Consider the following 19,118-nt stretch of genomic DNA (forward strand, 5'->3'; position numbering starts at 1 on the left):
TTATCGTCGAATTCGTCCCGATGGGCTAACTGACCTGCCTTTTCATCCTCACCTATCACCTCTCACTGGTGCCCCGCCAATGTATACTGTTAGCGCAGACGGGGCAGCCATTCCATTATCATCCATTAAAAAATATATTTTAGCAGGTCGATCTCCACGCAGTTCTTCCTGGAAACCATCGTATCTTGGATACTTAACAATGGACTAACTTATCAGACTTCATCCCCACCTACCACCCCTCCTCCGGTTCCTCGCCAGCGTATACCAATAGCGCAAATGGGATTACCATTTTATTATCATAATTAAAAATAAAACTTAAGAGCAAGAAGAAAGAGATCTACTAAAAGAGTATATTAAAGTTTCTTCAGGGTCGGAACTCGCACGTTACACCCCTAGTGTTGCAGGTGTCCATAGGCTACAGCGACCGTTTACCATCAGACTCAGCTGTACGCTTAAGCGTTGATACCATTCTGTTATCATATATAGTCATTAAAAGTGCTGCTGGTCTCTCCTTAATATTTAATGTATTCTATATATTGTATATTTGTCTGGTTAGCATACGTATTTCATCAGATATGTAAAAATTTTATATATATATATATATATATATATATATATATATATATATATATATATATATATATATATATATATATATATATATATAGTAGGGATATATATATATATATATATATATATATATATAATAGAATTTCATCGTGCCTCCAATCAAACTGTTTATAATTACTCCTCTCCATCCAAAGGTTGCCTGGTCGCTCTCAGCGATAAAGTCGTCCTTTGTTTTCTCATTGTGATTATTTCTTGTAATTGTTTATATTTATAATAAGTTTACTACTGTAATCTTTTGGAGGAAACAATAAAGAGTATCTATCTGTCTATTCAAGGTACACTTATTATAATTTGTACAAGAATCTCTTTTGTTATAATTTCTTTTCATTCCATTTGATATTAGTACATTTTATATGCTATTTTTACAGCAGATAAAATACTTTTTTTTGTATACTACTGCGATGGCAAACAAGCATACGGCCCGGATTGTAAACGGGGTTACCGTAACCTACGGACGCCTGTAACAACACGGATGCCATGCGTTGAGGTTTTATAAACTATAACTAAATATCACATACATCGTTAAGATACTTATCATATCCGAAATAGCTTTAACCCATATTAATCCAAATACATTTATGGCCATTTCAATATGTGGCCATATTATTTCAGTAGCCGTTTAAACGTGACTGAATGACAAACATTCCAAACATTCAAATTCCTTTTTGAATTCTAATCATTCAAACGTCTCTATAAAATTTTATATTTACATACTTAGGAATTACGTGACGCAGCTTTGCCCGCGTGAATAAATATAAAAATAGCCACATATTTGAATGTCAATCTGAGATATTATGACCTATCTGTCCACCAGAACTCAGTTTCTGGACATGAACTGTAACAGTGAATACGTTACATGTTGCTTATAATTTTAAATCAGGCGTTGTAGAGGAACCGAACCTCATATTACAGTAAAATAGATATTGGACTTTTTTAATGGATGAGAATAAAATGGTAACCCCGCCTGCGCTAACGGGATACGCTGGCGGGGCACCAGTTAGAGAAAATAAGTGAGAATTAAAAGACAGATCGCTTATTTCATCATTATAAATACACCTGGAATTCAGCACGATGGTTTCCAGAGGGATCACGTGGAGGTCGACCTGATGAGGTATATTGCAAGCATTGGGTCTGTAATTGGGCATTTAACCTCATTACTAACAATCCCTTCCCCCCTGCCTCCACGTTAGTCTTTGGTACAAGTAGTGGTGGGTTCATTAGATCCTATCACACCAAATAGCAAAGTAGAGAGATGTAGCTTTCTCCTGTCGGCCAATTTAAGCACGTCATACTTGTTAAAGTACTGTGTCACAAGATGTCTTCGTGACGTTATGAAATAAAAGCGGGCACAAGCATTCTAGAATAAACTTTTAGTCCTTAATAACAAACATGGGCCATACACTACATCTCTGTAATTTAATTTTGACAATATGTATCAACTAGTCACTTGCAGTTCAACAGATAGATAATCACGCATTTTGTACAATATTTTGAGCCTGTAAAAACATTTAATATAAGTATTAAAAAATTGCGTCGAGATCCGATTCACGGCGCATGAAATGAAAGGGACTCCCAGTATTCTTTGGGGTATAAATGCATCCTCGACGTGTCCATACAAATCTCCATCCCAAACGACGACCCATTTCCCGCGCTTTTTGAAATAGTTCTCGGTCGTAAGGGGTAAGGCTACACAAAATCGATGATATACATTCTGATTTTGTTTTTGTTTTTTTTTTTTTTGATCTTTTGTACATGTATCTTTTTTATCTTTTTTTACTTTGCTTTTGTATCTTTTGCTGTTTGTGTTACAGCACACAGTGATGCAAATAAATTATCTATCTATCTATCTATATACAATATTGCAGTTGTTACACTTCGTTGACGTAGAAGCATTCTAAAACCTGCCGCATCCCCCACACTTAGCTATACTTGTTAATGAAACTAGTCTTGCATTATGCCCTCCAAATTATGGTAGATTATACGAAATTACCTAAGATTTTGCTATAAATATCAAGAGCGTAGTATGATGGTTGATGTGTACTTGAAAACATTACTGACTTGAGGGTAATGAACAAGATTAACTAGATTATGAGTTAAGTTTAAATCCAATTTACTCTCTCCACACACTGAATCCAGACTGAACAACAATGTATGCACTGTACCACAACTGCATCTATATTGAAATACACTTTTCGAAGTCCATTGATTTATTTAAATACATGTGTTGTAGCTAATTATGGTATATTATTCATAAGTCCAATAACTGCATCTTATACTGATCGTCTGGAATTCTTCGGGATGAAGTCACTGAGTCAGCGTAGAAAGATTATAGATCTTATAATGTTGTTCAAGATTTTAAATGGCCTTAATTGACGTTGTTAAGGATATACGCACGTAATTTCAATATTAGAACTGCTAAAATAGTTAACACATTTTCAACATACGCTTGTCGTACTAACTTGATTCTCCCCTCAACAGAATGTTATCATCGTATAATAAAGCCGTAAACGTTGACCATGATATCGACATCTTTGGTAATTCTTTAGTGCAGTATACTAGGCTTATTAATAATATGGATTGGTAGTTAGGTCTTTTCTAGTTGTATAATTGTTAGTTAGTATACATTGACGCTTATCTGTGAGAGCTGTATACGCCTTTAATTGATATGTTCATATGGCCTTAAGCTTGGTAGTGAGGAGTAAGATTTTTTTGTTCAAACTTAGATTTAAGCATTTTGTAATAGTAGTTTTTCTCTTTTAATTACTAATAATATTGTACATTGTCTGCTTAATTATTGTGAGCATATTGTTGGTGTGTCTTTTATAAATAAATAAATAAATAAATAAATAAAGATAAATAAAGAAATATAATTATGTAATCTCAGCATACAGTTCACACACCAATCTATTCCATATATACCATAACATACCGATATACCATGCACCCATACTTAACGCACACAAACACACTACACGCCGTCACCTAATATTTTATAATATAAGTATTAGTAAAAAGGGATTAAAATAATGTAGTAAGAACACGTGTCATTTCATTTTCTAAAACAGATCAAGCAAAAACATTATAACACTTAAGTGCTACAACAATATCAAATCACAAATTAACAACACAACTACTAGTCAATCAATTGTTTACTGACATTATTGCACCAAAACACGCATAATTATAAAGTAACATCTTTATAGCGGGTTTTTTAGCAAATAAATAAATAATTATTATAACCGTGCTAGATGATGTTTTTTTGTTATATCCAATTAGGTACCCCTTATGTGTAGATACATGTTATAGTTGTACAAAACAATGATTCGCCACAGATCGTCGCAAAATTTCATGCTCTTCTCTCGTATTACAATGCAACCAAATAAACGTAGCACTTAAACGTCCACAGCATCTGCGACTACACAGTATAAGAGTTTGGGTATAATTTTCCACGAGTGCGTCAAAATCTTATCAAGGCGAGCGTATACACGTAAAAATAATAGGCACGTATGAGAGCAGACAGTTTTCAATGTGATATGGAGGAGAAAGCGGTGTCCGACGGCGGTGCGTCTGCGCCACCGCGCTCGGATGCGTGTGATTACAAAAATAAAAAAACGGGTGTGAAGACTAGATGCAGTACTGATGGAGAATCGGGACCCAGTACGGGAAGACCGTCAGAAACCAACGCTGCAGGCCCTGCAAGTGACGCTGGCTATATCCTGGAGGCGGCGTTGGACCAGCTGGGCCCGTTCGGCTTCTACCAGCGCTACGTGGTGGTGTTACTGTGTATACCGAACATATTTTCCGCCATGTACTCCCTAAACTATGTGTTCGTTGCCGACCAGGTGCCTTTTCGGTAAGTCTTCTTATGCTATATGAAAGAACCGACGCTTGAATTTGTGTATTGACGAAGGTTATACCATCAGACAGACCGTTTGCTTTTTGCCATTCTTTACTTGTTATTGTAAAAAAAAAAACAAAGTTTGTTTTCTCGATACTATAAATATGTATATTTACTTAATGTTTATTTATTTATCTCACAGCTTTTTTGAGTACAATGAAACATTTAAAATAATACCATAGATACATCAAAGTTGTTGAGAACTGGTGCCTGAACTGGGTATCCAAAGAACCCGTATCACAAGGCACCAGGACCCCTCCCTGGCATGAAACATTTTATGGTACTTAATATACAATAAATGTGTTTTAATAAAACATGCTATTGTTTATGTCTGTAGGCGACGGTTTCCACTTTCCATCCAATGGACCGTTATTTTCTTTGCATACAAAAATTAAAAATGTAGTATTATTGATAAATTTATCAGTTTTATTCTACATTAAAACAGGTTCATACGAAATACTTCAAATGAGTCATTATTTTTAAAACACCTGTTTCATTACATTCCTTTGTTCTAAATTACATATACGTATTTACTATGTATATGTCGCCGCCAATCTATATAGTCCGACATTCTGTACAATTAGAAGAAATGCTAAAACAGCAAAAAAGAAGTCCCCTAGGACTATAAGTTATTGAAGCGCTATGGTTCTATAGTTAACCAACAGGTCAAAAACATATGTTGGTATTTCCTGTGAATACTTCAAATCACAATTAATATAAACTAACCTAAAATTAAATAATATTATTTAAGTAAAGTAGGTAATGGACAATAATATTCATAATATTTAATACATTCTCTGGACACCCCAGGTATAAAATATACATGGCTAGGCATTGTATAAAATCCCTGAATTATACCTATAACATTTAAATCTGCTTAAATACCTCGTCTGTTTATGTTCATCCAGGCTCAAGCAGGTTGTACATTTAATTTTTATTTATTTATTTAGCTCACGTCACAAATTGAAACCAAAACCAAATGCCTTATATATAAGTACTAGCAGACCCTGCAAACGTTGTTTTGCCACATACATTATTTTTAGAAAATATTTTTTTAGATCAATCATTATAGCTAACACTATAAGTGTGTTAGGATGTAATTATAATTGAAAGGGGAATGAAGCGTTGTAGGCAAATAAAGTATACTTTATTTATGTTAATAAATTATTCAAAATAACAAATACATATTAAATTACAATTCTTGATAGCTATCTATACATCGATAATATTTTTTTTTTTTATATTTCTACTAATAATTATGGCAATTAAAAAATAAACAAAGATTAATCTCTCAGCGCAATGGAGTGTACAATATTTTTGGTCAATCCGTCTTTAACCAATACAAATAATCTGGATGGTTTCCCCACGCGAGAACATGCCACATGTAGTTGTGGGAAAAGCATGGTGTACCTAAATCTGAGTCACACACAGACAACGTTTGGCCTTGTGTACCTTGTGACTTATCGTCATTACGAATGCCAATCTAGTTGGGAATTAATTGCGTTTGAATTCAATTGGCACATCTATAGTAATTATAGGGATTCGTGGTAGCAATACATTTTCGCTTCTGAACTTGCCATTCAAAATGCTGGCTTCGATAACGTTTTTCATTATCTGCATTGTTTTGTTGAATTTATGGGTCACCCTTATCATTGAGGGGTATGAAAAATAGATGTTGGCCGATTCTCAGACCTACCGAATATGCACACAAAATTTCAAGAAAATCGGTAAAGCCGTTTCGGAGGAGTTTGGTAACAAACACCGCGACACGAGAATTTTATATATTAGATAATACAGTACTGAACTACGTTACAATTCTTAAACTCTGTATACATACATTTATAATCGTAATCCGCGATAATGAAACACTAATAGTCTATCACATGTAGACAAAGGATTATGTTAATGCAAGTAATATATTTAAATATGTACATTTGATAAAAAGAAATTGTATGTAAGGCAATTGATAAGAATATACTTACCTAATAAATATTTTTCAAAATGAATCTTTATCATTTATGTATTATTATTATGCACAGATAAAAATATTAAGTAAAACATTCATAGACTTTTAAAAGTAAGTAAGAATTTATGAAAATTGTTATCTACTAAAGTATGTTATCAAGCAATGCCACAATTAATTTTATAAACATTTGAAATCAGCCTGTTATTTGAGTATACTCGTACATACTAAGTGAGTCGCCAGTCTAAACACTAGCGCGTTACCAATATCATCGCGTGTTAGAAATCCTATCGTGTCTCCAGTTCATTTCTACCTCCCACAACTAGATTGCAGAATGAACTCCCGTCTTCAGTTTTCCCCTTATAATATAATATGGGGAATTTGGGAAAGCGACTCCTCTCGTATTGCAGGTATTCATGGGCATGGGTACGTGGACCATCTGCTCGTTTGCCTCCCTTACAATAAAAAAATCTTTTTGATAACGCTATTCCACGTTGAAAGGTAGTCGTGCATACGACTCTTGTACAAAATTGACAACCATTTTTGAACTATAAATTACTTTTAATGAAGTCTAATTACATAACAAGACTTTTTATTGCCTCGAAGACCGGAGACGGAGTACACAACTACATAATCTCAGCGTTAATTACACCACGAGATGTATATGACTTTATCTCTAAGTAGTTCTGCAATAGATTCATGACGATAAAACATGTAATGTCGATACCCCGTACATTCTTCGTCACGGTATCTTATCGAGATAGCGCGCGATAAGACGCCGTGTTGTTACCACATAAGAATGAATATCCCAATATTTCTAGTAAAGATTCTGTTGGTTAAAATATGGATATAATTTAAATTCTATGTTTAAAATCGTGTCATCATCATCTTCCTACCTTTATACCAATTATTATTTTGAGGTAGCGTATTATGTTTTTCTATTTCATTCTTCTCTATTCGCGATCATTTCCGCATTCACTCTTAATCTGGCCATATCATCTTTCCCACTGTTCATCCATGTCTTTTAAGTTTGTTTAAAATCTTCTATTATACTATATTCTTTATTGCACTAAAACATACAGTAACAACAATAAATTAACAACAATGTTAGCAAAGGCGAACTTATCTCTAAAAGAGATTCCTTCCAGTCAACCTAATGCAGTGGCATAGGAAGTAGTGGGTGATTATTTCTACGTTTGTGGCGTTTACTCCTATCAATAATATTTAACATTACACTCGATGGATAATTTTTAAAAAAGGCCATCTCATAGATTAATTGTAGACACAATTTTCCTCTGAAAAACCTTACGTTAACCTTTTAAGAATATATTTATTCTTGTACTTGTGGTATTTCAATACCGACCGGACCAACCGCTCTGTTGACACGTGACAGTTATAGTACTTTATGGTACGGTTATACGACTAGAGCCGTAATTAGTTATTTAAATAATACATACATTCAATATACAGCCGTGCTAGTACAGCTGTTGCGCAAATACGTACCTACCAACACCACACACCCAAATCATGCAGGCGACAATGGCAGACACACTCTGGTGAAAAAAAAACTAGAGAGATATAAAAGTAATTCATTTATATTATGTACAATTTAATAATATACTATAAACTGTAATATAATATAATAAACTGTCTATAATTACTCCTCTCCATCCAAATGTTGCCTGGAAGATACCGCTTTTAGCGATAAGGTCGCCCATTGTTTTCTCATTGTGATTATTTTTTGTAATTGTTTGTATTTATTTATAATAAGTTTACTATTGTAATCTTCTAGAGGAAACAATAAAAAGTATCTATCTATCTATATGTCCTTAGCCCGAATTGTCAACTTGTTTGCCATTCCAAGTTGCATAACTAATTATGAACACTCTGGGAGGAGTTCTGATAGTTCAGAGTCCACTCTTGCTCTCTTTAAATACCACTACGTGCACTTTTTAGGAGATTCTTTTGAAAAACTACTAAAATATGCATATATGAGCTGTTATTGGCAGCTTGGCCAGTCGACCCTTTTTATACATGGGCACTAGCGAACGGAATTTTATTTATATAGAAAAACAATGTTTTAATATTTTTTTTTTCTGGATAGGAACACCCTAATCACTATGTAATATACTGTACGACCTATTCTCATATTTACCAAATATACATAAAAAATTTCATAAAAACGGTCGAGCTATTTCGGAGTGCGACCACAAAGGCCGTGGCACGAGATTTTTATATAGATTTGTAATTTTATATATTTTTTATTATTTTTTATTCATATTCCTTTTGATATAGGTTTTATTGACATATTTTTTTTTATTATACTGTATATATTGATGTCAAGTGACAAAAATCACATTAGACGGTAAGATTGATGAATGTGGCAGTGGAACAACCAAACTTTATATCAAAACAATATAAATTTGCGTTGCAATTCCGAAATTTACAAACGTGAAGTATATATATTTTTTTTTTTTTTACAACACAGGAGCAAACGAGCATGCGGCTCACCTGATGGTAAGTGACTACCGACTAAATTTTAGTTTATGGCGGGTTGTACGATGGTGAAAATCTGCAGCAGGTATCAATCCGAACAATTCTTCAGAGTTATATTTTCTTATAACATTTTAGTTGACTTATTTTTAATTCATTTTTGGACTTCATTAGTTCAAAGTTAATATATGTGCAATAACTGGTTACTGATTAGCCACTGGTTAGAACAAAATAACCAAACTAACAAAGTACAGGCAGAAGTGCTCGATTGTAAAGTAAATCGAGACAACAACGACAACTATGTAAGCAGGTAGATACAACTGTGGTACATTCTCTGCAAACGGCTCCTCGATCGCTATCTTATCACAGCTTGTGTGCAATCCCAATATATCACAACGGAAATATTATATTACGTACTTGACCTATAATAACTAGTCATTCAACGACTCGGTGATAGTAATCAATGAATATATATTTTTTTGTTATTATACTCACGGCTATATATTAAGTGTCATAGACATGAGCAGTACCATGGACATTCATTGTTTTCGCCCATGATCACATCATGCGTTTATATTAAAACAATATAAATGTTGAGTTTGTAATTCCGAAATTTACAAACGTGAAGTATATTTTCTTATAACATTTTAGTTGACTTATTTTTCATTCATCTTTATTGGACTATGCCCGTAAAAAAAAATTAATGTTTAATATATGCGATTTCAAACTGGCAAAACCAGTCATTTCGATTTTAGCCACTGGTTAGAACAAAATAACCAATCTGTAAGCATGTCCTTTCAGATAAAAAAGTGTTTTATAAATCGATTATACAACTAAAGTTCGAGTAACAAGTGTATATAAAAACATACCGAATTGAGAACGTTCTTTGTAAGTAGATTGAAAATCACACCTATCGTTTGTAACAAATTGTCTCTGCAAAGTTTGTTTATGGCCTCGATAACGCCAATCTGATGAAAGACTTGTGTAAAATCCCAATATATCACTATACTGTGAAATATTATATTGTATCCAGTCAGACTTGACCAGATAAAAACTACTTCAAATATTCTATTCTATTTGAAAAGTTTAAAAGTCACCGTAATACCAATAAAATGGGGGGAAGGGATTGTTAGTAATGGAGACTGAGAATCCCATTGCTAGCAATATACCCAACCAGGTCGACCTCCTCGTGGTTCCCCCTGGAAACTATCACGGTTAATTCCTGATGAATTCATCATGATGGGCTAACTAGCCTGTTTTCATTCTCATCTATCACCCTTCACTGGTGCTCCGCCAGCGTATCCCGTTAGCGCAGGCGGGGTTACCATACCATTTTCACCCATTAAAAAAAAAAACAAAATTTGCGCTCAACCTCACGTCACAGCATTGTTTGATAAAAATTTTTGGTAAGGTTTTTAAAATATATAATAAATTCCCGAAGGCAATTAAAAAAAATAGAATTTAAATGTCTTTAGGAAAAAAACCAAAGGATTTTTGACAGCCAAATGTTACTATAGGTACGTTACATGACTATTACAATGATAAATATTAAGGGCCGCCTGAAAATCAACGCTATATAGGTACTTCTCGTTGGAGCTGTACATATGTATATAGCAACAGCTGAGACGGCTCCTATTGCCAGCAAAATTAATTGTTTTTTTTTTCTTTGATTTCTTTTTTATTTTATTTTTTTATTTTTATTACTGGTAATAAAGATTATCTTTATATCTAAAAAAATATTAGACATACAATATCATTTATCAATTGGCTTATTATTATTATTGACAAATTGTTGTTTAATAATAATTTGTAATAATAATTACAAATTATTATTAAACAACAATTTGACATTAAATTTATATTGTACATATTATGCCGATATTGTAGAATGTGGAATAATGAGCTTATGTTACGTGCTGATGTCTTCAACAGATCGTTAAAGGGTCAATTTCATATAAAAAGTTCGAATTAATTGATTTTATAAGCGAATAGTTACAGAAGTACAAATTTAGATAAGAGCCGTTGCGTTGATCCACTTGAAAATTTTGAAAGTCGTCGGTTGACATATACAGCAAGTTTTTGTTCCCTTTTCGTAACGAGACGGACCAATCCTGGGGCACATCCGGCTTAGCTTATAATGAATATTTTCACCTAATGTATGTAGCCATATTCGTGCAATAAATGACTTGAATTTTAAATATAGAACAATATTGCTTTTTGACAAAGTCTCAGTCGAATTGCTTATCAGTTTTCAGTTTAATTTCGTTTGCGAATTAGAGTTAGAGTCGACTTATCATAAGAATTTGACCTTCGTGAGTTTTGAATAGCAATAAGTACAGGATAATGTACTAACAATTACACATTCAACTGTAGTTCGTTGTGTTCTACTGTTACGCAGCCCAAGATGGCGATGCATCTGGTATTCATCACTCTTAGTGACATGAAAAGCGTTCAGGCACACTATTTAGTAATTTTACTGCCGTTACAATCACCCTTCAAACTGGATCACACCATTCAAACAAGCTACTTGATGACAGAGCTAGCAGACGAGACAAAATCCGCACTAAGAACAATCCGCAGGCATTTTGGCTACGAGTAAAATTTCTGTTAACGTTTGCTTCTCCTCGCAAACTTTTAAGTACGACGAGAGATAATCCACGTGGTGTACAGGCTAATTATTATTGCAAAAACTCGTCTTTTGTAAGTATGTATTTATACGTTTTACATAAAATAAAATGACGAACTTGATACATTGATGGACACATTGATTTGCGTAAATGAGGTCCCGAATTCAATACCCGATCTGATCAATTTTGGAAACAATTTTTTTTATTTAGCCTTGGTCTGAATATTCTCGATTATACCCCCAAATATTTGTTACCCATTGATGTAAATGTATTACACTTGTTATGTGTGGAATCAATGACGGCCATGTTTCAGGTGCACGGTGCCAGAATGTGAGGGTCCGTACAGCCAGTTCGCCAACGAGACAGCTACAGCACTACTGCCAAACGTCACGTGCCAGCGGTACGAGCCCCTCGAGCCCGGGCAGACCAGCTGCGACAGGAAGCAGTACCACGATAACCGTTTAGTAGAATGCGACCAATTCGTATATGAAAATCACGACACTATATTCGCCGAGGTAATCTCACTTATTATTGTTACTGATTTGATAAGTATCATTAAGAAACCCTATGGTAGGGTATGAGAGGTGTTTAGTATGAAATCAGTTGGTCGTGACGAATTCACCAGAGAACCACCATGCTTTCCAGGGGAATCGGGTGGAGTCAACTCGAGTATATTACTGACAATACGTACATAAATCCATATTACAAACAAAAAGCGGTTGAAAAATTTGTAAATGTTTAAGATTTTACCATATCAAATGTTATATTTAACCAATGAAAGTTTAGTAAAATCAGTTTACAATTATCGTTAGAAAATATCGCGTAACCAACGACATGATGTAGCCAGTTTGGGCCATCTCCATTTTGTAATCGCAAAAATACAATAATGTTCGCTGTCACCTACGACTACGACCGTATAAAATCTATTGTGGCAGTGTCCGACGTTGATGATCATTTATATTGTATGTTCCAGTTCGACCTGGGCTGCCGCGAGTGGATGCGCACGATGGTGGGCACGGTGCGTAACGCCGCGCTGCCATTCGCCCTCGTACTCACGGGATACACTTCGGACCTGTTAGTGTTCAACGGTACCTAACCTCCTACATTACAGCGGCAATATACAATATGATTCACATGAAAACCACAAGGCAGAGAAACCAAATTTTCTATAGATAAACTAGAAGTACCTGACTACAGATAAAATGCTACATAAAAATTAATATCCACAGTCAAACTTTTACGTTAACAGAACTCCTCTTAGGGAAGATTCTTTTCTATCGCTATAGTAGCTAGGACTCTTACCTTTTTAGAAAAACTACAGTAAATAATATAAAAACTATTTACTACTGATATCATTGTAAAATTCTCTTTTCCAGAAAAGGTCGCCGAACTGCATTCTGCATCTTCTCAGCTTTTGCAGCGATCATGGGGATAATAAAAGCTTTGTCCATCAACTACTACATGTACCTCGTCTTCGAATTCTTGGAAGCTGCTCTGGGCTACGGATTTAACAGCGCAGCCTATGTCATGAGTATGTACTATGTAATAAATAAATAATTTCATTAATTAAAGTACATGTAAATTCAATGGTTAATATTTGCATGCCATTTGATGTGGCGAAACATAATGGACATCTTGTAAACTTGACAAATGCAACATCTTATCTACCATGTTTCTGGCAAATTAATTTCAATTAATTTCATTACAATTACGAGTACCATACCATAGTAATATAAGGGTATGACAACCTCACCAAGAATTTGAGAATGAGAATTTTTTATTAATTATTATGAATTCAGCGGTTAACTGTCCACTGCTGGACATAAGCCTTCCCCATAAAGGGAGTTTTGACAGTATTTGTCACGCTTGGCAGGCGGATTGGCACCGCAGTTAGTCTTTTAGAGATGTTTTAAGTCGGACGCTGCTGCCCATCCCTCGCCCTCCCTTAGTCGCCTCTTACGACACCCACGGGAAAGGAAGGGATGGCCTATTCTATGCCGGGGCACACACGGCATAATATAATGCTATTGAGAAATGTAAATGTTCATTTAATTACAGTGGTGGAGCTAGCGCGTCCATCTCTCCGCGCCGCGTTCGTGTGCGCCACAGGCGTGGCGTACGGTGTGGGCGGCGTGTTGTTCGCATTCATCGCTCGTGGCATACCGTACTGGCGACACCTGCTGTGGACCATCCACACGCCCGCGCTGTTGCTGCCCGTCTACCGGCTCCTGCTGGACGAGAGCCCGCGCTGGCTGCACGCGCGCGGCCGCACACGTGACGCCGCTGCCGTTATACGTAAAGCTGCCACGTTGAACAAGGTTGCTTCTTATTACTCGTTAATTTTGCAGTGAATATAATACAACACTTTTACTATAGATTACAAAGAAAGAAAAAGCTATATTGATAACCAGATGCATTAACAAAGTAAAACCAAATAGAGACAATAATATTAATTCGCTACAACTAGTTGTGAACGTGCCCAACGCTCAGCATTACGCCATGGCAGTTCATTTACTGGCACAGCGCTGTTATTCTGTGCAAGCCACACTGTGATTTCACGGACGACTACCTACAGTTTTAAAACAATAATAAAAAACAATACACACAAATGCAAGAAATAATCAAAAAATAACGCCATTTTTTAACAGCGTCCATCTTGAATTTATTTTGACATAATGTTGCAGTGTAACTTGGGTGGTATATATGTACTACATACGAGTACAAAATATTAATACATATAAAACAATAGTCAAAAAGACAAGAAATATAAATATATACAAGTGGGATTGCTTGCAGACTAATGAATTAAATTTAACAATTCTACCTGTATGAATGTACAGATGAAATTCCTAAATTTTAAGATACAGTGATTCAGTACCTATTAAAAAAAATGCTTACATTTACTAATGGCAATTATTATTTTAAGGTAATTTTAAACGACGAAGTTATGAAAGCACTAGAGAACGACGTAGTAAAGAAAGAAATGAACGAGAGTAAACCTTGGCTGACACTATTGAAGTCCCGCGTGATGATGATCAGATTCGCGCTGTGCTGCTGGTGCTGGATCGCTTCCACGTTCGTGTACTACGGCCTCACCATCAACTCGGTGTCGCTGGACGGCGACAAGTACATCAACTTCGCACTTAACATGGCTATGGAGGTTGTCGCATCGCTGCTCCTCATGATGGCGCTGGAGAGGTTCGGCCGCAGGCTCAGCATATTCGTAGCGTTCCTGCTTTGTGGCATCGCGTGTGTCATTCCATTTTTTGTTTGTAAGTTTATTTTAATCATATATTTTAGTCCAACACTCTATAATATTCAGTGGGCTATGGAGAGGGCTATGCTCGGATTCTCTTTGTGTGATATAATCCGAAACGAAGATATCCGCAAAAGAATCAGAGTAACCGACATAGCCCGAAGGATAAGCAAGCTGAAGTGGCAGTGGGCTGGTCGCATAGCTTGAAAAACCGACAATCGATGGGGAACAAATGGTTCTTAATTGGTAACCGCGTACGAGTTAACGCAGTGTAGGACGACCCCTACTAGATGGAGTGACAACCTGAAATGCATTGCAGGGAGTCAGTGGATGCAGGTGGCTCAGGTCCGTTCTTTATGGCAGTGTATGGGGGAGGCTTATGTCCAGCAGTGGACGGATAATGGCTGAAATGGTGATGATAATGACTCTATAATAAAAAAGTAGATGACAAAAATTAAAAATGTTATCAACGTTTACTTCTACAGCATAGATCTTATTGTATTGTATCTTATTAATATGTAATTTCTCGAAACACTTTTTCTTAGTACAGACAGTTTAATTTAGTTTTCTAAATTAGGTTTTTTTTTTTTTTTTTTTTTATAGAACTTAGAATGGCAAACAAGCTGACGGCCCACCTGATGGAAAGTGGTAACCGTCGCCTATAGACATGAGCAGTACCATGGACATAACAGAGTATACTGTTTCGCCCATGATACCCCCCATGCGTTGCCATTCCTGAGGACTCAGGTGTTATTCCTCTGTACCCAGTAAATTCACGCCATATCCCACCCTTCAAACCGAAACACAGCCATGCAAACACAACTGCTTCACGGTGACTAAGACCTTGAGGATTGTCTAGTCAAACCTAGAAGCCACAGATGTTCAGCCTTTTACTAGGCGTAACATTACCAATATTATATTGTAATGAACTAATTCCACATTCAGCTAGCGCCCGGACTGGCCTGGGGCTGTTCTTCGTGGGCAAGCTGGCGATTACGTTCGCCTTCAACTCGGTATACGTGTTCACCGCTGAGCTGTTCCCGACGCACGCGCGTAGCTCCGCCCTCGCCGCCTGCTCGCTCATCGGCCGCGTCGGCTCCATACTCGCGCCGCAGACGCCGCTTCTGGTAAGTAACTTCTAGCCACCAAGACATATTCTAAATTGGAGTTAATCATGATGTATTTTATACAACTATGAATGATCTAGATGCGGCTGATAGAACATAAGATTATGATACTCTTTATCCGTTATATGGGGACTATATGTAACGCTTCTTTGACCATCTGCACAGAAAGAAAAGAAGCTTTATTAGCAATTAACTATATTTAAAAAACAAAAAAGACAATAATATTAACTTGTAACAATTATTTGTCAACGTGGTCAGCACTAAGTTTTTTTTAATGGGTGACAATGGAATGCTAACCCCGCCTGCACTATCGATATACGCTGGCGGGGTACCAGTGAGAGCTGATAGGTGACGATGCAAGCAGGTCAATTAGCCCATCGTGATGAATTTCACTACAATTAATCACGATAGTTTCCAGGTGCAACTGCGTGGTGGTCGACCTGATAGTGTGTATTGCTAGTAATGGGGGAAATTAGACCTCATTACTAACAATCCCTGTCCCCCCAGCACTTAGTATTATGCCATGGCAGTTTATTTACTGGCACAGCGCTGTTATTCTATGCGTCTTGCATACAGTGACTTCACGGACGACTACGGTGTATTATACAGTGTTAACAATAATTAAAAAGCATATAAATAACAAAAAAGAGAAGAAAATATGAATGTATAAAAGTGGTATGGATAGCAAACAAATTAATTAAATACAACAATATATACTATTGTACATGTACTAATCTACAAGTGACATTCCTAAGGTTCCAGGTGACATTCCTCGTTTAGGTCACAGCATTCATACTGGCATATATTCAAACTAAAATACAACCGTGCAAGCACAGCAGCTACATCTTAACTGCAGAATCATGAGATGGAAGTTCCCATGTGGATCTTTTTTTTTTATTTCTCATCATCTATAGCTAGATCCAATTAATATGTGTTAATTATAAAATAGTGCCTAATAAAAATGTACTTCGTTTGTTAGAGTGCGTACGTGCAAGCGGCACTGTACGGTGCTTCCGCGCTGCTGGCGGCGGCGTCGGCGCTGCTGGTGCCGGAGACGAGGCGCGCGCTGCTGCCGCAGTCGGTGCCGGCGGCCGAGGGACTGCACGCGCCGCCCCCGCCACCTCCGCCGCCGCCCGCGCCCCACCCCCCGCCAGTGCTCTCCGTGGACATGTGATGATGTGCAATGTGCCACTTGCAGTGACATTAATTTTAATGAATGTCGCAAATGTACCCTGTCTACCAAAGTTTCGTCTTATGTGAGCTCACAAAACGTACATAAAAGAGCATTCAATTCAGAATTTCTAACTGAAAATATGGTAAAACTCACCATGTATTCCAAATTTTAGTGTGGTAGTGTATTTTATCTTGTGTAACTTGACAACAGTACTTGTAGTTACAAAAAATAAGGTACGGCTAAATTTTATACAGAGTGAAGAGGACAAGTCGGCCAAAACGAAAACAGCTGATTCAGATGGATGGTCTGAACCAGATGCCAAATTATTTTCTCACAAGAAATGCATCATAGCCATATAATTAACAATTCTTAGGTTTGACGCCGCGCAATGTATTTAAAATTTTACGACGTATTGTGCTCCACGCGACACGGGATATCTACACCGCGCGCTACTTCGTAGGTAGTTTTCGTACACTTGTGACGTTGGCCTCACACAGCTGATTCCGCGCGTCGCGGTACAATTCGATTACGAATAATACATTGCTGTTTTTAGTATTTTATAGTATTACACTGTAAAATATCACTTCTTTATATTATGACAAAATATCACAGATTACATGATTTTATATGAAAAAAAAAAACAGGTGAAAATTTTTTAAATTTCCGTAAAGTATTTCCACTAGTTTTTAGTTCAAAATAATAATCTGAATTCGCTGTTTCAGTTTTTACCAATCCGTCCCTTACACCCTGTATATACTCAATCACGTCATTTTCATTTGTGATCATTCTCATCTCATAGATCTTATATCTACTGATTATAATTTGGGTATTATAGTAGGTATTCTCGCGTTTGGATTGTGTTATAAATTAAAATAACAAAAAAAGTTATGAAAAAAGGCTCTTCTTATTTCGTTACTGAGAGGTCTTATTACAGCGAGAAACTATTTTTTTTTTTTAATTTTAAATATTATTAGTAGGCTTTATTGTTACTACGCTAGCAAAGGGCCTTGGTGTTGGTATTTATTTCGAGTGTTCCTTTCATTTAATTACTCTTGATCAGGGGTTCCCAAATTTATTTTGTCTACTGTCCACTTTAAGAATAAATTATTTTTAGTGCCCCCATTTTTTCACCTACTTCAAAAACCACTATTACTTCAAGATCAACAAATCACGCCCCAAGCCTCTACACAACGCCCCCATTTTTTTCTGGGTCTCTTACCGCCCCCTTTAAGGCCTGCAGCGCCCACAAGGGGGCATTATCGCCCACTTTGAGAAAGGCTGTCTTGATGACAATAAAAAATGATGTCATTTAACCAAATAAGTTATAATGTTTCTCCCTCTAAGCATGAAAGCTATATGATATTATTGCCATCACAATCTTGCAATGTTTTGTATGGCACCTGATCCTGACGCAGGCATGTTTTGATATTATTATAGGCCTCTCCCTCGAAAAGTCGGAAAGTTCCTAGGTTGTTTAGTTGTAAGTTATGTGTATATTTGTAAATAACTAACTCGTACAAATGTAAAATACGGTCAATAAAATTATATATATATATATATATATATATATATATATGTATATATATATATATGTATATATATATATATGTATATATATATATATATATATATATATATATATATATATATATATATATATATATATATATATATTGCCATGTGTTTGTAGAATTAAGTGTTTTCATTTTTTTTCACAAACAAATGGTCAGAATACAAACCATTCCGCCGTAAAAAAATATCACTGCCTAGAACGGCGACCAATAAACAACATGGCGAATAATAACAATAATTTGATTCTATTGTGTACGCTCGTACATAGCTACCCAGTCCGGATAGAGAAGCAGCCACCTGCAGCTGCCAATTACTTAAAAGATGCATTTTTTACTTCACTTTATACCTAAACTGAGTTCTTAATATTTCGTTTAAAAA

At 35.9% G+C, this 19,118-nt stretch overlaps 1 protein-coding gene across 1 annotated transcript; it reads left to right on the forward strand.

The window, feature by feature from the left end:
- The first annotated feature begins 4,090 nt into the window (after nt 1–4,090).
- On the forward strand, nt 4,091–18,728 carry LOC113513465 (organic cation transporter protein-like). Its single transcript, XM_026897459.3, has 8 exons — nt 4,091–4,483; nt 11,925–12,126; nt 12,585–12,685; nt 12,988–13,142; nt 13,670–13,929; nt 14,538–14,883; nt 15,813–15,994; nt 16,974–18,728. The coding sequence occupies exons 1-8, from the start codon at nt 4,137–4,139 to the stop codon at nt 17,166–17,168; spliced, it is 1,788 nt and encodes a 595-aa protein (XP_026753260.3). The 5' UTR covers nt 4,091–4,136; the 3' UTR covers nt 17,169–18,728.
- Nucleotides 18,729–19,118: the final 390 nt, after the last annotated feature.

This window comes from Galleria mellonella, unplaced genomic scaffold (assembly GCF_026898425.1).
Source record: "Galleria mellonella isolate WM207_F2 unplaced genomic scaffold, CSIRO_AGI_GalMel_v1 utg1899, whole genome shotgun sequence".
Classification (NCBI taxonomy): Eukaryota; Metazoa; Arthropoda; class Insecta; order Lepidoptera; family Pyralidae; genus Galleria; species Galleria mellonella.